At 35.7% G+C, this 20,810-nt stretch overlaps 1 protein-coding gene across 1 annotated transcript in view; it reads left to right on the top strand.

The window, feature by feature from the left end:
• The window catches only part of LOC150075966 (disco-interacting protein 2-like), a 579,017-nt gene that overhangs the window by 342,270 nt on the left and 215,937 nt on the right, over positions 1–20,810 (top strand). The window contains exons 10-11 of the mRNA XM_090387840.1: positions 12,493–12,616; positions 12,785–12,876. Coding sequence (XP_090243966.1) covers positions 12,493–12,616; positions 12,785–12,876 — 216 coding nt within the window. The remainder of the gene's footprint in view (positions 1–12,492; positions 12,617–12,784; positions 12,877–20,810) is intronic.

The raw sequence follows: 20,810 nt of genomic DNA, 5'->3' as shown, positions 1-20,810 counted from the left end.
AAAATTCATCTGGAACAGCTTCAGTATAATGCTTCTCTGCATTAAATTTTGTAGTCAACTGTCACAGGGTGCTCTCCAGAGACTGTGACAGCACTGTTACTGGAGAGACCACAGCATCCCTTGATGGTTGACTGCAAAAGTTAATACAGAAGAGGATTATATTTAAGCTGTTAGAGATGAATTTCAATTCTTCCCCCTAATTTACAGCATAGTGGTTTTCCCACTTGTCACTTGGTTGGAGAGGTATGAGTTTGAGTTCTGTCACTGGAGGAATTTCTAAAGCCTCTTCATTCTGGGCTGATCTAAGGTGGAAAAGAGTTTCCCCCTATGAGTTATTCCATATTTTTCAGCCTGTACAACATGAAAATCATTCTGTGACTGCACACATGTACAGATATAATGGCACAATATAGTCAAATTTAATGATGGGCCTAAAAATCAACTTCATTAATAACATTCCCATTGATTTAGAGCTTGAAACATTACATTTGTTATAGATATTACCTTTAACAAACTACTGGAATTGGCACCTGTTGCTATAATGAAGAAATTTTGAGAGATTTTGCATGTTAGCATTAGTAGAGGCACATGATGTAAGAAAGCAAGCTTATACAGCATCAGATAAAAAAAAAAAAAAAAAACCCTACTCATTTCACCCATCCATTCACTCCAAATGTTTGTCTAGTTCTGCCTTGAACTTATTTAAGTTGTTGATCTCGACTACAACAGATGGAAGTTTGTTCCAATTATCAACCACCTGCTGGCTAAAGGCAAATTTCCACACGTCTATTCTACAACTGTCTTTCCTCGATTTGAATTTATGTCCCCTCAGGCAATTAATCTGGGCAAGAGGAAGAATCCCATCATCATCATTGAGCATGCTCAACCCAGAAGGTCTTATGCACCTCAATCAGATCACCTCATGAGGTGCCTAGTTTCCAGACACTGTAATTTGCATAACTTAAGCCTTTCTCCATTAGAGCAACCCTTTGTTCCATTCACTAATCTTGTTGCCCTTCTCTGTACTCATTCCAGCAGCTCTACATCTTTCCTAAAATGAGGCCGCGAGACCTGTATGCAGTACTCAAGGTGTGGCCCGACTATTACCTTTACAAAGGGATGATCACCTTATCCCTGCTAGAAAAATTCCTGTATATCATTGACAAGACACAATAAGCTACTCTTGCAGATCATCTGCACTGCTCAGGAAAAAACTTCATATCTGACTACACAATTACCTCTGGGTCCTTTTCATTCTCTACCACTCTGAGTGTAGTACCACACAATTGATACGTTACTTTGGGGTTACTGCTAACCATATGCAGTACCATCCAAAGCATTGTTTCCAAGATTATGGACATGAATGGAATAAAGCAAGCAAACAGTGCATTCCAATTCTTTTAAACTTTAATGTGGATATCAGCAACAATATGAAACTACTTGTCATAGGCAAATCTGCAAAGTTTCATTATTTTAAGGGAGTGATTATTAAACTTTAGTGACATAAGGCTACCTTTTAGCTTTAAAAATTTTCCATGACACCAGGATGTTTCAATGAGATGTTTCTAAATTTATTAATATTTCAAAATGATTTTAAGTACAGTCCATTTCAGTTATTTGGGACACATCGGGACTAGTGCATTTTGGCCCGATTAAGCGGCTGCCCCAATTATCTGAAGTTTCACGTAAATAGTAAAAAATACAATGTATCCCCCCAACCTTTACAATTGGTTCACTGTACAATCAAATCACGTTGCGATGGAGTCACCATAGTAAAGTACCGTTCACTATACAATGTGCAGTAAGCGCCGATCATTGTGATCACGTTTGTGAATTGAATTTTAATTCAATTAAACAGCGATTCTAATTAGCGAAAATAGGAGGAATATTATCCACATGCTATAAAAGCAAAGATATATTAAGCACAAATTTACCCTTTATTACCTTACCAATTAAAAAATTAAATGATACGTGAAAATCGGAAGAATATACATGATAATCGGAATAATTAATACATTTCTGTTCACTGACATTTGTGGGCGGGGGTTAAAATTTAAAACAGTAAAAAGATAAGCAGTCAATAACAAAGAACATGGCACACACAAATTGCAAGTAACACAAAATGTGCAAGTGAGAACGGAGTAATGAGTTACAAAGCTTTAAGAATAGGAATGAATAGAAGATCTGAAAATTAATTTTTTTATATGATTGAAGATTTCATGGAAGTGTAAACACATTTCACTATAATAACCCACAGAATTCCAGCTATCTGTATTATCGCAAATTCAGTAAGATCGAGTTTACTGTCCGTTTATGATGGATTGCACTAACAGAAAAGCCCAATAAACAGGTGACTGCTAATTGTTTTTATTGTTTTATGGTTGTGATCTCCAGAATTTCAACCGAACCATGTGGTACCGTCGGAGATAATCTTAGGGTAATCTCCAGTGCTGCGGTCTCCTGCCCCGATTAAATGGCATGCTGTCCCAATTAAGCAAAGTAAACCCTGTCTATTTTCTTGATTGATTTCTGTTTTTTAAGATTTGCCCCAAATAAACGGCTGCCCCAATTAACTGGTGGCCCAAATAACCGGAATCCACTGTGTATTAATACTTCCCCTAGAAAAAGAACTATTTGTGCAAACTTTGTTTTGCCTTCCATGGTTATAGTTACATATAGATTGATGCTATGAACTACCTTATCACAGTTATAATATTTTCCATATTTCAAAGCTCCTTGCTCAAAATTATCATTTAATTATAATTATAAGAAAAAAAATTCATCATGATTTTTGAATTGTTTAGAGATAAAGTTTACTTAATTTTTTAATATTTGTGGTTACAGCTAAACAACCAGATCCGAATTCTCCAAGACCAGAGGGAAATACAATGACTCCACTCTATGGAGAACAGTTAATGGTAATTGTGCCTCAAATATTTTTTAGGTTGTTTTGTTCCTGGAGTGAAAAAAATTATATAAAAATTACCAGTATTTTATTAATGCTTCTCGTATAAAATTTTAAGATATGACTTGGTTAATTGCTTTAAAATTAAGCTTTTGTTAATTTTCTGTTTTTTTTAAAAATACTTTAGATTTCTTAAAGACATATAGAACAGACTTTCTTGACCATGGCCATGTAATACAACAAGTACAGGTCACTGTTGAACAAAAGCCGAGAATTAGGGTTGAATTTGAAAGTGTCTGCAATTCTGCCCAGACACGATAGGAGGGAGTATATGATGAGAGCCTTGTCGATCAATTCGGCCCTGGAAAGATTGTGCAAGGCTCAAGGGGTAGAATTTTTTTCAGCCTGGACTGTACTTGTTAACAGGAAAGATTGCTTCTACAGGGATGGGATACACTTAAATAGAAAGGGTGCAAGAATTTTTGCTGATGCTGTCGAGGCAGTGTTAGGTGGGTCGGAAAACTGATAGCTTGGGGGGAGACAAAGACCAATAGATTGACAGTAGCCACTGGCAGAGGTGAAAGAGATTCTTGCACTGCTTCTATTAGAATGGGCAGAAGCCTGAAAAACAAGATGCATGGTATTTCAGAGACTGCTGGGAGCCATTGCGGTACAAGTAAACATATGGGTTGTGTTAGGGTAGCTAAGAATAGAAACAGGTGCAGGTATACTTGCGTGTACACCAATGCTAGGAGTTTAGTAAATAAATTTGATGAATTTGAGGTATTGCTCAAAACATCGAAGGCAGATATTGTTGGGATATCAGAGACGTGGTGTCACACAGATATAAGGGACGCGGAACTGCAATTTGGGGAGTACAACGTCTACAGAAAGGATAGACAGGATAGGAAGGGGGAGGTGTTATGCTATTAGTTAAGAAACACATAAAAACCAAGGAAGTGAAGCCAGTCGACATCGCTGGACAGTGCATTGTGGAGTCAGTTTGGTGTGACATAAACATTGGGAGATCAAAATTGAGAGTAGGAGTGTGCTATAGGCCTAATGACTCTGATGAGTATAATAAGGAGCTGTACAGGGAAATAGAGTGGGCCAGTAAATCAGAGTGTCTTATAATGGGAGATTTTAATTTCCCAGATATTGACTGGATTTTGGGGGCTGGTTACTCACACACTAGCAGGGCTTTTGTGGATTTATTGGACGATTGTTTTCTACATCAGCATGTTCGGGAGGCAACTAGAGGGAGTAATACTCTTGATTTGATTATCAGCAGTGATTCTTCATGCGTTAAGAATCTGCAGATAAATGAACCACTAGGTGGCAGTGATCACAGTGTGCTGAAGTGGGATTTACTCAAAGAGGTAACTACCATTAGGGGTAAAGGGAAGGGTTATTGCTTCCGTAAAGGCGACTACGATGGACTGAGACAGTATTTAAATTCTATACAGTGGGACCAACTGATGATGTTACCAACAGCAAATTCAAAATGGGAAGCATTCAAAGAACTTATCTTGGAAGCTACTAGGCTTTACATACCAACTAAGAAATATTGTTCAAGGTTTAGGCCAAAATGGATGTCAGATGAACTAATGAGGCATATGGCAGAGAAGAAAAATGCATGGGATACATACAAATTAACACATGACACAGAAGCCTATGATAGATACAAGTGATATGCAACCAAGTTACAAAGGAGGTTAGGTAGGCGAAGGCAGATTACGAGAAATCCTTGGCAAGGGATGCAAAGAAAAACAGCAAAGAGTTCTTTACTTATGTAAACTCTAGAAGGAAGGGGATGAATCAGATTGGTCCACTTGATATTGATGGGTCAAGTGTTGATGATCCTGCTCAGGTAGCTAACAAACTAAATGAATATTTTGCATCGACATTCACACATGAGGAGGTATTCAGCGAGGGGAATGCCAGAGGTGTATTCAACTTTAGAAGTAAGCTACAGAATCTTGAAATAACTGGGAGTAAAGTGGAGGAGAAACTGTTGAAGATAAACACAAGAAAGGCACCCGGGGTGGATGGGATCTATCCAGTTATATTAAAGGAGGCAGCAAAGGAAGTAAGCAAACCCTTAGCCATAATTATGAGAGCTTCTTTGGACTCAGGGGAGGTACCCATAGACTGGAAATGTGCAAATGTGACCCAATTCACAAAGGAGGATCAAAGGCTGACACAAGTAATTATAGACCTGTGAGCTTAACTTCTGTTCCAGGAAAATTAATGGAGGCACTGGTTAAAGAAGCACTGCAGGATCATTTAGACAAGACTTCAGTTATAGCTCAGACACAGCATGGTTTTGTTAAGGGGAAGTCTTGCCTGACCAATTTGATTGGATACTATGATGCAGTCACAAAGGAACTGGATGCAGGGAATAACTTTGATATTATATACTTGGACCTTAGAAAGGCTTTTGATACTGTTGCACATGGAAGACTGCTACACAAATTGGAGCAGTGTGACATTGGAGGCAAATTGCTGCTATGGATAAAGGGGTGGTTGAGGGGGAGAAGACAGAGAGTGGTAATCAATGGACACTGCTCATCGTGGACTGATGTTATTAGTGGAGTCCCTCAGGGCTCAGTGTTGGGTCCATTATTGTTTTCTGTATTTATAAATGATATTGATGATGGTATATCGGGCTTAATGTTGAAGTTTGCAGACGATACAAAGGTTGGCAGGGTTGTCAAGGACACTACTGACACTATGCTGCTGCAACAGGATCTGGAAAGGTTGAGCAGATGGGCTGAGAGGTGGCAAATGAAGTTTAACATTGACAAATGTAAAGTACTACACATGGGAAACAGCAACCCCAGAGCAACGTATCAACTCTGTGGTACAACACTGACAGTGGTAGAGAATGAAAGGGACTTGGGGGTGGTTGTGCAGGCAGATATGAAGTTCTCTGAGCAGTGCAGACGGGCTGCAAGAGTAGCTCATGGAGTATTGTCAATGATATACAGGAATTTTTCCAGCAGGGATAAGGAGGTGATTATTCCATTGTATAAGGCAATGGTCAGGCCACACTTAGAGTACTGTATACAGGTCTGGAGGCCTCATTTCAAGAAGGATATAGAGCTGCTGGAACGAGTACAGAGAAGGTCAACAAGATTAGTGAATGGAACAAAGGGGTGCTCTTACGAAGAAAGGCTTAAGTTTTGCAAATTACAGTGTCTGGAGACTAGGCACCAGCGAGGTGATCTGATAGAGGTGTATAAAGCCTTGAATGGTTTAAGCATGCTCAATGCTGATGGGATTCTTCCTCTAGCTCAGAAAAATCACCTGAGAGGGCATAAATTCAAATTGAGGAAAGACAGATGTAGGATAGACGTGCGGAAATTTGCCTTTAGCCAGCGGGTGGTTGGTTGGTGGAACAGACTTCCATCCCTTGTGGTGGAGGTTGATAGCCTAAATAAGTTTAAGGCTCAGCTGGACAGGTATTTTGAACGAACAGGGGGGTGAAGTGGAAGTATTTTTTTTTTTTTTTTTTGGCTGATGCTACATAAGCTTGCTTTCTTGCATCAAATGCCTCTACTAATGCTAATGCTATTATTGTGAAAGTTTTTTTTTTTAAAAAAAATTATGATGTTTTTATGAATGCTTCATAAAAATGTAATAGAAGAATGTGTACTTCCTAAATTGAAGAACTTCTATTTAGAAAACGCACATTCTGTAAAAAGTTAATTTCCTCTAATAATAAATAAAAATGTAAAACTGTACTTATCAGCTGTTGTTTAATCATTATAAATATATTAAGCAGTAATATAAAATAATAAGTACAAGTAGTCATCTTATAGATAAAATGTCAGGTTCTCTCTCTCTCTCTCTCTCTCTCTCTCTCTCTCTCTCTCTCTCTCTCTCTCTCTGTGGTTTCTTTCTTGTTTATTCCCCTTGACTTATGGCCGTATTACTTTTCCTCTGTTAATTATTCCAAATGAGATGATCGTCGGGCTAGGACAAAATCTGTGCTCTCGGAAAAGGGCTGTTCTAGCAATTAACTGCTGCGGCATCAGATTCGCGTTATGATTTTAGGTCGGATGATCACAAAGTGTCAACCTGGGCCCCATTCTTACCATTATTGTTTCATACTTGTTTCTGCCGGTGTATGAGAATATGGGCAGAGAGAATGAGATATTATGTAACACATAACAACATTTATTATAACAAAAGAAAACATGTATATAGACTTGCACTCCTTCTAGTTGTTTGTGTAAAAGTATGTATATATTGCTTCAAGATTTCTGTTCATAACAATAACATTAACCTGTTTAGGATTTATGATATTCTTCTTCTTCTTCGCCTTTTCCCATGTTATATGGGGTCGGCATTCAGTGTTCCCCAGTTCACACTTTACATCCTCTTCTTCTCCTCTAGTTGGATTAACTTCTTAACCAGAACACATCTATTGTGGCATAGTTTTTACGACCGGATTCCCTTCCTGACGTCAACCCTCACCATTTATCCAGGCTTGGGATTTAAGCTGCCGATCTACTAAACCTGCCGCAGCCATATAAATGGAGTAGCTCTTATTCAGTGATGAAGCTCTCTTGTGATGTCACAATTTAATAATTTTACGCAATTTATGCTGAATTCTAGTCACCACTGAACAAGCAGGTGGCACTGCTGTAGTTCTTTTATCTCCTGGAAACATCCAAATTGCTGACTTGGTAGAATTATTGTGACCTTGAAAATACCAATAATGTATAACTCAGCAACATGTGAGTATTTTTAAATACAATTTGGTATCCTGAAAACTTCTACATCAATGCTATCAAGTAGCACAACTATTCTACTAAGAATTCCCAGTGACTGATTATAGTTCCTTAAAAATTTAATGACCTTGAAATTTCCTATGTTTTCCTATGTCCGAACATAATAATGATAGCCATTTTAAAAAAGTTCGCAGTCTGAAAAATAAAACCACCTTTAGGTCCCAAATCTTAACCTATCACTCACCCACACTTATTTTATCTAAAATATAACTTCTTTTTGAGCAACGCTCCCGAAAACCTTCTTTATTAATTAATTTTAATAGCGCACTAATTTAGCTAGCATACAACTAGTGCCACCAGTGCAACTTAGAATTTATGATATTGTATTGGCTCTGGTTTAACAAGCTACAACATTCACAAAGCATTTCAATTCACAAAACACTTCAACATAGAACAGAACGGTTGGGAACAGAAGAACCTTAGGCAAAGTGCTTTTGATGTGCTCATCACTTTAGACCATCTTACATCCATTCTAATGTGAACAGGCTCAATCCCTCCCATTTCTTATCCCAACAGCACCTTGCTGTAAGATCCCTGTGTATCACCAATCCTGTGAGAAATCCCATTTTATTGTTAAATTAACAAAGATAAAATATTTAGGAAGGAAGCATTAAAATGGTATCTGTTCATGTTATGTTCAAGGTTCACATTCACACAAATGAGATAATGGCTTACCAGTTAAATCTCTTGCTTCAGGACAGGTTGTGAGGCCTCCTTCCCTCTGGTGGAAACTAGGGTGTGGTCTTCTGAGTCATGTTTCCTTTGTCTCAGCTCCTCCCTGGCCGTTCTTGAAGCTGGAGCAACATCACCTCGAACCCTCCCTTTTACATTGCCAGGACTCTCAATGTTCGACGGCGATGAGACATTCCCCTCTCCTACCAGTCTGTTACAAAAGCAAGAATGTCCTGTACACTCCCCTCTCAGTGCCTTGCAGAACCCTTTAGATACTAATATTATTTTGTTCTACGTCATGGAGATAGAATCATCCAAGAATGTCCATTTCACAGGGACACTACCATTTTTGGTAATCGTCCCACGAAAAACAACTGAACATCCCGCCTACACTGTAGCAATAAAAGCCCTTTTTAGTACCATTGTGGGTGTGAGAACTGAGATGTTCTCCTCTCCTTTCGCTCTGTTGGTGAGAGGTCAACGACAGAGAACTAGGGCGAGGGATCACGCAATATTTGACCATACACTCCCTCTCTCCCTTATTGTATTAGACTTAAGTTCCAAATGAATATAGTTTTATAGTTTTATCCTACAGATTCCCAAGATACGATTATAACAATAGAATAGTTGATTTTGGGTAGACCGAAGAGTTTTAAAGAAGCATCGTTTTAATAATTTAAAATATCCTAAGACACTGTATTAGCTATTTATCAGTTAATAAATTCCGCCTGATTATTGAGAGATCTGAAACTCTTGGTCTAACAAAAAATCCGTATCTGCAGTATGGATTTCTCTTAATTTTTTCTGTAGAAGTTGTAATCATAGACATTTGATATGAAAGAAAGGAAGAATTTATTTTACTTAGAAATTGCATGCTTTGAAATGTTAGTGATTATATTTTTAACACTTCTATGGTGAATTATTATTTAGATTTAAAAAAAAAAAAAAAAAGTTTTGTTTAAAAAAATAGCCTCACTTCCAGAATTGTTTTACCTGGCTGTCTTGAGTCCAGACTATATAATACTATTGGTTAATAGAGGTCTGCATGGGCCTAGGCTTCGGCCCGACCCAGCTCTCAGGCCAGGTAACACAAACAATGTTCTGGTACATATAATCGTAATGAATTGTTGTTTTCAAACATTTCAGACTTTTTAACACATTTTTTTTAATAAAAAACCTTTAAGAATTTAAATACATAAAAAAAAATATATGTATGTATTTAAATTCTTAAAGGTTTTTTTATTAAAAAAAATGTGTTAGTTGTTTGTTGACATCTTTAATTGACCAATAAGGTGCACTTTGCCAACGTTTCAAAATTCACCAAAATTTGTACTCTTTCGTGGAAATAACCCTGTCTGTATTAATATTGAATTTTTAATCTGAAAGTTTATTTTTTTTTATTATTATGAAACTTCAAAGTAATGCTAGTGATTTTATTTTTATAAAAAGTTTCAATTGGGGTGGGATAAAAATTGGTTCTGGAGAGAAATGAATTTGAAAAACAAATTCCGGATTGAGCCGGGCCAGTAAATGAAAAATGTACAATAAAAAATGTAGGCCCGTGCAGACCCCTACTGGTTAATGTGAGATGAATCATGACTCTCTGGAAATCTATTACTACTAGGTATTTTCTCAGAAAATAAATCGAGATTTCCAAAACAGAAAATTGTAAGATATCAAACAAAAAAGGGAAATATAGAGCCCAACAGCTACACACTTCTCTCTCTTTATATTTATTTTTATTCTAAGATATTTACTTTCATTATTGCCATTTTAGTGCTTTTCGTGCTTGCGCACTATGGCCATAGATGCCGATGCGGCAGAAAAATTCCCAAACAAACAGACAAGCATTTTGTGCAAGATTTGGCACCTTTTTTTTTTTATATCTGGTATCTTCTCGCTCAAAGGCTTCGGTAGCTGAGTGGTCAGGAGCAGGAGTGCACTAGCACATGCTCTTTGAGTAACCTGAGGCCCCTGACTGCTAAATATGGTCAATCTGCCAACCCGCACTGGACCAGCATGGCAGATTATGGTCCATTTCCCTCAATATGAATTGTTAAGGAGGCTTCTATCCTGCAGTGGATTGATAATGGCTGCAGTTTACCTTTTACTTTTTTTTTTTTTTTCATCTTTTCATTGTATTGTGTTCCATGATTTTGATGCTTTTCAGAATTTCTAGAACCATATTTGATGCATTTCTTTATATTTCTCAAAAAATGTCCTCTTGCTGAAACTCTAGGCTGCGAGATTGTTTTAACACTATCCAGTACTAAATTATGTCAGCATCTCGTATACTCTAACATCAAAACCAAATCTTTACAGGGAAACCATGTAAAACTACTCTAATGCCACAGACATTCCATGTTCCCAATTACTCTAATACGATTGCACTGTAAATTGGTTACATAAACAGTTTTCCAGGAACAAAAATCACCTCTGATACTGTAATTGAAAATAATTCAGCTACAAAGCCATGCTTGGGCTATGAATTCAAAAAGGTAATATGTGATTGTAAACTTTCAGAAGAAAATTAAAAAAAATAATAAAATAAATAAATAAAAAAATATATATATTAGTGTTAGTCATGTGAAGTTCTTGGTTTAACTCATAAAACAGCTTCATCAGTATACAAGAAAGCAAGCTTATATAGCATCAGCCAAAAAAAAAAACCCTTCCCATTTCACCCATCCATTCACTCCAAATTTTTGTTTAGTTTTGCTTTGAACCTATTTAAGTTGTTGACCTCCACTACAACAGATGGAAGTTTTACTAATTATCAACCACCTGCTGACTAAAGGCAAATTTCCACACATCTATTCTACAGTTGTCTTTCTTCAATTTGAATTTATGTTCCCTCAGGTGAGTAATCTGAGCAAGAGGAAGAATCCCATCAGCATTGAGCTTGCTCAAACCATTCAAGGCCTTATACACCTCAATCAAATCATCTCACAGGTGCCTAGTCTCCAGAAGCTGCAATTTGCAGAACTTAAATCTTCATTGATAATAGCAACCCTTTGTTCCACTCACCAGTCTTGTTGCCCTTCTCTGTACTCGTTCCAGCAGCTCTACATCCTTCCCAAAATGAGGCCTCCAAACCTGTATGCAGTAGTCAAGGTGTGCCCTGACCATTGCCTTATACAAGGGAACAATCACCTCCTTATCCCTGCTAGCAAAATTCCTGTGTATCATTGACATAAGAACATGAGCTACTCTTGCTGCCTGTCTGTACTGCTCAGAAAATTTCATATCTGACTGGACAATTACCCCGAGGTCCTTTTCATTCTCTACCACTGTCAGTGTAGTACCACACAGTTGATACGTTACTCTGGGGTTACTGCTTCTCATATGCAGTACTTTACATTTGCCAATGTTAAACTTCATTTGCCAACTCTCAGCCTATCTGCTCAACTTTTCCAGATCCTCTTGCAGTAGTGTACTATCATCACCGTCATTAACCACCCTGCCAACCTTTGTATCAGCTGCAAACTTAGACCTTAAATCTGATATACTTTCATCAGTATCATTGATAAATACAGAAAACAACAATGGGCCTAACACGGAACCCTGGAGGACTGCACTAATAACATTAGTCCGTGATCCGTAGTAATATCTTCTTAAGCTGTCATAATTTGTTTTCTAACAGACAATTCAAACAGGAATCCACAGCCAGAAAAAATCCTAGTTAAGCTAATGTTTGAAGTATTACTGTACAGGTGAATAATCCTGTGGCTGTATCTTAACACCAAGTGCATATATTCAATGAAATTTAATATCAAGTTCAAAGTCTGGATTTTAAAAAAAAAATCTACTTTCCTCCAACCTTTCAAAGTAAAAATGTGGCAGCTGTGCATTCCACATTTCCTGTCCTACATCTTTTCTTAGCTTTGGTGTTTGGGATTCTGACACCGGTGTAGTATACAGGGGAGGGGGCATACTACAAGTAGACAATAAGTTGTGGTACAAGTCAATTATTTTTCACACAGAGAAGTATTAATATTTGAAACTTAAATTATCTGCATTTTAATATGAAATTTAGAATGAAGAAGTTCATTTCACATTTTAACACTAAATTTGCATTGCCATGGAGCTCATTATAATATTTCAATTTGTTTACAGATACCCTCTGGCCTCCCAAGGACTCTAGAAGCAGCTGTCCAGAGGTATGGTTCTGGAACTTTCAAAGCACCTGCTGCCACAGTCTTAGATACTAATGGGAAGATTAGTAACCCTCTTACTTATGGTGAGTTCATGAAAGTTTGTTCCTTGACAGAGATAAAAAAAGGGGAAAACCTTGATTAACTTATAAGCTTGCTTAAATTTGTATTATGAAAAATGGTTCGAAAGATAATTTTTTCTATTTGTATGTGTCTGTGTATGGTTGTTTTTAATTATTAATTTACTTTGCTAGGTAAACTGCTCAGCCGGAGTCATAAGATTGCATACAATCTGCTCAATAAAATTGGCCAAAAGGGTGAAAGTAATCTTAAGCCTGGTGACAGAGTAAGTGCATATGTTTGTGTTAAATTAGTTTTCTTATCAACACAACAGAATAATTCAAAAGTTGTTGAACACTTTTAAAACTGTATTTTAATTTAAGACATTGTTCAAAATAAGATCAAATACAGTGCTCTATACTTGAATACTTAAAATTTTACTGCTCAGCATGTGTCATTTGTAACACCTCTAAAAACATTATATAATTTTATACTAGTTTTAATAATCCAGTGTGACTTTTTATACCTATATTAGGTTCTGAAGCAAATGTGTATATTGCACAAACCTTAAAAACAGTACTTTTTTTTCCCTTCTGCATGTATCACTTAAATTATGCAGTTTAAAAATGTGAATCATTGATTTTAAAATATACACAATGAAAAGACCTAGTTATGAGGCTGTTAGGATGTAATGGTTGCTTTTTGTGTCTATATTTAGTCGAGTCGGTTATAGTTATCCTTTATGCTTAATCAGGATTAATGTCATCAAACTGTCATTGTTTGTATAATCGTGTACTGAACATGAGCCTTGCTTTTTATTTCTTCCTTTCTAGAATAGCTGAACTACGTTAACTGTTATCATTAGTTAACCTAATTGACTCATGGATAGGTTAACTAATGTTATTATTAGTTAATCTGTCCAAACAGCTGTTTGCTATTGTTTCAACAAACAACTTTACCTCACCATGTAGATAAATCTTTTTCACTATACATAAACAGGTAGATAAACCTTTTTCACCAATGGCTGCTCAAGATAGTTAAACTGCCATCCACTGACTTTTAGAATTAGAGTTGAGAATTCTTAATTATAAGAATTATCAGCTCTAATGCTACAATCTTTGATTTTCTTTTCCTCATTTTTTTTTTTTTTTTTTTTTTGAAACAGGGAAAAGAAAAAAGCTGTGCTCTCAACTTTTCATACTGAGATATCACTCAGTAAGTACTTACTACACTGTAGGAAGCTCCACTGACTTCATTCAGAAGTTTCAGCTTATGTAGCTAATCTTGATCTCTCAAAAAAGGCTAATGGTAAGAAAGCTGGACCAAAAAAGGGCATTTTGTTATTTTATTAGTGTGAAAGCTTACCCATAATACCAGATTACCTGGTTTTAGGAGCAGTGCTTCTCTTTTACAAAATCATTTCTGGAACAAACTTCCATCTATCATTGTGAAAGTTGATAGCTTAAATAAATTCAAGGAGGAACTGGACAAACTTTTAGAGGGAATGGATGTGTGAAATTGTTTGAGGTTTTTTTTTTTTTTTTTTTTTTTTGGCTGATGCAATATTAGCTCATACACTTGCTTTCTTGCATCACATGCCTCCATTACTACTACTACTACTATTAATGCTGGCCAAATGCATGTCTTTACTGCTATATGTAAACTATGGACATATTTCTCTACTCATTGTGATCTCCAATTTGTTTTCTTTTTACTCTCAGTATAGAGATTTATCTGCATATATTTTACCAGAATGTCAGGAGCTCAGACAACAAACTCCCTTTTATATTTGATATCCTGACTGCTAAAACTTTTAAGGTTGGCATGCTTACTGAGACATGGCTATCTGCTTGAAAATACTACCATCCTTGACTCATGTCCATCTTTACTACTTGCTTGTTGACTACTTGTTAATTGCTTCCGATACTACAAACGGACACCACTGCCCTCTCCAGCAGTGGTGTCTGTTTGTTACTTTACGATGACATCACAGTCTTAAAAACCACTAACTGATCATGAGGGATGTCTAATTCTATGGAACCAATCTCTGTTAAAAGTATGTTTATCCATCATATTCAACTTTGTCACCATCTGCTTAGCCTGTTCACTTGTCCTGAGTGGTTCTTAGAAACCCCTTTCTCTCTCTCTCTCTCTCTCTCTCTCTCTTCATTTTGTAAGGTAGTAGATGAATATATGATCGCTGTCTTCTGTTTTCTTTGTCCCACTTTCTCAAATTGTCACTTACTCTCAATTTGTAAAGATACCTAGATACTATCTTTAAAATCCATGAGTTACTGTCAACTGATTCATTTATCTTCTTTAAATATGACATTCTACCTCTGCATTTACAGTTAATTTTATAACCAGAATGATGCCAAGACTTTCCTATCAGCATGGGAGATACTGCCCTTTATCTTTTGCATTCCATAAACTTGTTGATATACTATGCTTCAGCTCCATCTTTACAGTAGCCAAGGAATATCAAGTACTTCATGAATCCTCATCACACCGTGGTAGAATCATAAAAATTTCCACTCTCTTCATTTGTACTCCATTATTTATGAAGTATAATTTAATATGACAATTATGTTCTCTGGTCTTTCCTTAAACTTTTTATAACAGATTATCACTATGTAAATTATAGGTTAAAAACTGCATAAATGCTGAAGAAAACAAAGTGGAAAATTCTGTTTTATGTTCACATCTGATCTCTCTCCATTATAATAATCTTTGTTACAATCAGACAGTAGATCCACATTGGTGGAATTCATTCAGCTCCCAATTTTAACATGGTAGATATACCAAATTCATTCAGCTACCATCTAAAATTGGTAGCTGAATTATTTTGTATTAACTGAGAGGGAAAATAGAAGAGAAACTATTGAAGCTAAAATTAAACAAGGCACCTGGGGTAAAGTAAATTAACCACCTTGCCAACCTCTGTATCATCTACAAACTTGTCTATCATCTACAAATGTCTAAGTGAGTTTGTAGATGATACAGAGATTGGCAAGGTGATTAATGACAAATCAGGGTATTGCAAGAAGACCTGGAAAAGAAATGGCAGATGGGCTGAAAATTGGCAATTGGGGTTTAAAATTGATTAATGCAAAATAGTGCTACAGGGAGCAGTAATCCCAAAATAACATACAAGTTGAATGATGTTTGAGGTAGTGGAGAATGAAAGAAAAAGATCTAGGGGGTAATTGTACAGTCAGTACAGTTCAGTTAGTGTTGTACAAGAATATTGCCAGCATGGAGGAGGTGATTATTCCATTGTATGAGGCAGTGAATTCCAGTGTATTAGACTGCATACATTTCTGGAGGCCAAATTTTAAGGTGTGTATCTGTTGGTAAAGAGAGTAGCAACCAGATTATTCAGAGACATCAAAGAATAATCTTACTAAGAACGGCTTCATTTCTGCAAATCTCAGCATTTGGTAACTAGGCACCTGAAAGGAGACCTGATTGAAGAGTTTGAGGTTTTGTATGGATTGAGTAAACTAAACGCTGACAGCATCCTTTCTCTTTCTAGGATGACACACATAGGTATACATAAATTTAAATTTAAAGAGAATAATTGCACAATAGGTGCGCAAAAATTTGCTCTCAGTCAGGGAGTAATTACAAGTTTGAACACACTTTGATCTGATGCCTCCGTAGCCAGATGGGAAGGAGCAGCAGTGCATAGCGCATGCTTCTTGATTAGACCGGGGTTCGAGCCTGTCACCACCAAATACGGAGGATGCGGAAAGGTCAGGGAATGACCACCGCATATCCCGGAGCAATATGGCCTTAGTTGCTAATGCTCCTAAAAAAAAAAAAAAAAAACCAAAACACTTTGATCTGGTGTTTAAATAAATTTAAGGAAAAACTTGACATTATTAGAGAGGATGTGCAGATGAAGTGGGTGTTAGTTTTTTCCCCATTTTAATTTTTATATCTACTGGTATTAATAAAATTGTTATTAATACCAGTAGGATGAAATAAATGCAGTTATGACAGGGTATTGTCATAACTGCATTTATTTCATGCTGATATTGGCACAACATACTTCCTCACCTTTCCATTTATTTTTGATCCCAATAAACTTTATCTTAAAACAAATCTTACAATTTTCCCATGAAATATAATATCAATTCTTGAATGTTTCACTTTCCCATATTTCAGACATTTTTTCCAGTCATATATTTATTTAAACTTGAGAAATTAAAACATGGTAACATATATCAAGTCACATAAACAATGGTTAAAATCCAACAAAAGGTGCATATTAGCAAAAAATTTATACAGGAAGAATTACATTATTGCTGCAAAAATTGCATGATTACATTATTACTACCTATCAGGTGTGGCAATAAATTTTTTGGACTGGTGCAATAAAAATAACAAAAACTGAAGGAGCTCAAAGATGGTTTTATTTTTGTTCAAAGTAATCACCACCTGATTGAGTGCATTTATTATACCATTATAAAAGTTTTATGGAAGAGTCCGTGAAGGAGTCCAAAGAGATGAAGTTCAGTTCGCCAGTTATATTTTTCTTTATATCATCAACATCCTGAAATCTCTTACGTTTGAGAGCAGTTTTCACCTTGGGAAAGAGGAAGAAGTCCACTGCTATACTAGATCAAGAGAGTAGGTTTGGATGGTTTGGATCTGTGAAATGTCTTGTTTCGTCAGAGATGTCTTCACAGCAAGTTCAGAATGGGCTGGGGCACTGTTGTACAGCAAGAACCAGCTGCCTTTCAAAATTGCAGCCTCATCCAGGACTATTGTACTTCAGTAGTCTATGAAGCACTTGTACACAGAATGTAGCATTGATCATCTCCCCTTCAGATACAAATTCCTTGTGAATCACACCATTTTTCAAAAGACGTGATCAGTACAACCTAGAGATGAACCGAAACACCCAAAACTTATCTCCAGTGACAATACAGTTGAGTAAATTAGAATTGTTTGGGCAAGTCAGAATGAAGTCTTTGGATGACACTCTTCGTTGTTTCTGTTCACCTGTGAGGCTCTGCAGCACAAACTTTGCATAGACCTTCTTTTTCCCTAAATCTTCTTGCAGTATTTGATGAATCCTCTCCTTATCCATATTCAACTCATCAGGTATCATTCCAAGGATCAAATAATGATCTCTTTGCACAATTTCCTGAACTTTTACAACTCTGTCCTCATTTTGAGAGATTGATGAATGTCTAAGGGTCATTATGAACATCCTCACATAATTTTTTGAATCACTTGTACCAGGGATGGCCAACTTAATTTGTGATGTGATCTACTTTTTTCCTTCAAAATGTGCCACAATCTACCATCTCAAAAATTTCATTGCACAAGGTTAAAAAAGTTAATCAACACGTATTGAAAAATGTTGTTTATAAATTTAAAAATTCAATACAATTCAGAATTCTTATTTTAAATTTATACCATTTAAAATTTTAATTTATGCAAAGTTTGTGTTTTCATGTCATCTGCCAAGCTTTCAAAATTGGGAATATACTGTGATAAAGCCAACCGTAAAGAATCTTCTGTATGCAAGTCCATAAGAGCACAGCGATTCTTCATCTTTGTTTGTTTCAAATACGAAAAGACCGATTTACATAGATATGTGGAACCAAAACAGGAATTTAAAAGTTCACTGCATTTTTTTACATTTGGGTAATTTTCTCGGCAAACATATTTTCAAAACTTTTTCTGATGATCTGGCTTTTAGGAAGATATCATTTCGCAATGTAATAATTTTATTTTCAAGTAATATTTTCTCCCTGTGAAAAATTGCGATTTTTTTTTCTGCAATTTGTTTCGTATCTAAGTCGACATTAAATGGATAAGAAATATATTGAATTATGTCTTCAATTGTTTTAAAATCACTGAATCTGGTTTCAAGATCGACCACAACATTCTCAATTTCAGAAACATATTTCTCACTATTAAATTAAAAAACAGGATATTTTTGCAAATGATCTTGCATATTTGTAAAATGGTCGAATTTTTTTTCTTTGAGATCCTTAGCCATTGCCAAAAATTGATATTTATATGCAGAAATACTACTAATCATGTCACCCACATTTTTATTTTTTCCTTGTAATTCCAAATTCAGATCACTTAATTTACTGGTAAAATCTTCCAAAAAAAGCCAGACTACACAATCACTCCATATCTTGTAGCTGCTGATAATCATCTCCACTTTGATCAACAAATTTTTTAATTTCATTCAGCAAATTTCGAAATCTCTGTAGAACCTTACTCTGATTCAGCTACCTCACATCTGTGTGTAATATCAGATCTGTTTCTTTTTCATCAAGTTGCATTTTGAAAAGCCTCCTTTGAAGAGATTGTCCTCTGATGGAATTCATGATTTTGAAAGCGATGTCCATAACACTTTTAGTATTTACTCTTTTGCTGGCTAACACTTGTTGGTGTTAGCCAGCGGTAACTCAAAAAATCTGGGAATTCATCATCCTTTTGGCACAATGCGATGAATCCGTTAAGATTCCTCGTCATTGCTTTAGCTCCATCTGTTGTTATTGATACAAGTTTAAATAGTGGTAATTTAATTTTTTCAATAAAATGTTTGAATAAGTTAAAGATATCAAGACTTCTAGTTCTTTCTTCTAGTTCATTCTCTCTAGTGGCAGAATCATTAAAAACCATATGAATAAAAATGAGCAACTGAGCTGTATCACTGACATCTGTAGATTTATTCAGTTGTAAAGAAAAGGACACACGATTAGCAATATGAGCATGCAATTGTTCGCTCACATTATTTCGATGCATCGCATCACAGTATTTTGAGATAATTGCAGATCTTGAAGAGCACTTTTAATTTCATTTTTGTTCTTAAAATTTTCAAAAAGAGAATGTTATTTCTAAAAATGCATCTTTGATGAATTGACCATCAGAAAATGATTTGCATTATTTTGCAAGAAGACAACTCACTTTAAATGATGCTATAGTTACTGCTTTAGATTGTAATTAGGTGTCATGAAGAAATTTTGTTGCTCGAATAATCTGGATTTAAGTTCTAATTTGACAGAAAATCCGATTGGTATTTACTGTGGAGTGCGTTGAAGTGCCTTTCTAAATTTCCTTTTTTAGGTATAGCTACGGAAGCATTGCAAATCAAACAGCTACATTTTTCTTTCACCATTACAAAAAAGTATTCTAGTTCCCACTCTTGATGAAAATGATATGTTTTACTCTTTTTCGTAGTATTCATTTTAAATCAAAAGGTATTAAATCAACATATAAGTACTGTCCATATTATTAAATCAGCAAAAGCAATGCTTACCGATTAAAACACTTTGCATTGCACGAACGAGAAAAATATTCTGTCTTAACAGCTAACATAGGATAATTGATGAAGAAGATTCCTGAATGAGGAAGTTGTTTCCAAAATAACCGGACAAACACACCATTTTATTGCTCTGTTTGGTTATATCCTTATAAGAATCAGTTTTGAATGCCTTTGTGATATTTCTCTAATGCTATTTCTGGAGGTTATGACCATAAAACAATAAAAACAATTTGCACTTTCTGGTATATTGGGCTTTTCTATTAGTGCAATCTAATTATAAACGGGTAGTAAACTCAATCTTATTGCATTTGCAATACTGACAGCTGGAATTCTGTGTATTTTACGTTATTATGGTGAAATATGTTTCTCCTTCAATGAAATCTTCAATCATGCAAAAAAAAAAAAAAAATAAATAAATTTTCAAAATCTGCTCTTCGTTCCTATTTTTGAAGCTTCATAAAAAAAAATAAATAAATAAAATAACACGCTGGTAGCGAAACCCGCTGCACAATATAAAATTTTGGTAGTATACCTGACCGCGCAAATCGAGGGATGACTGTATATTTAAAATTCGTTGTAATTGACTGAAATTAAAGCCACGATCGACTGGTAGATCGCAATTGACTCGTTGGCCACCCCTGACTTATACCATTAAAACACACTGGTTCGACTTAATCTTTCATCACCACCATAAACAGTTTTTAACATTTCATACTGCAGATTTGATCTGTTGCAGATTTTCCCAGTTTAAGCCAAATGTGATATTTGTTCATTGCTCAATTTCAAAATGGAAAATTAACCTTACTAATGAAGAATGAGAACTGCAACATACCACTTCTCTTTATTTTCACACTCATCAAAAATGACCACAACAACATCGGTTTGAGAACTTTATTGTCATACCTTGTATATTAGTACAT

The sequence above is a fragment of the Mastigoproctus giganteus genome, chromosome 13 (assembly GCF_048544385.1).
Source record: "Mastigoproctus giganteus isolate SK-2022 chromosome 13, ASM4854438v1, whole genome shotgun sequence".
NCBI classification, from domain to species: Eukaryota; Metazoa; Arthropoda; class Arachnida; order Uropygi; family Thelyphonidae; genus Mastigoproctus; species Mastigoproctus giganteus.
This window is presented reverse-complemented; position numbering and strand designations above follow the sequence as displayed.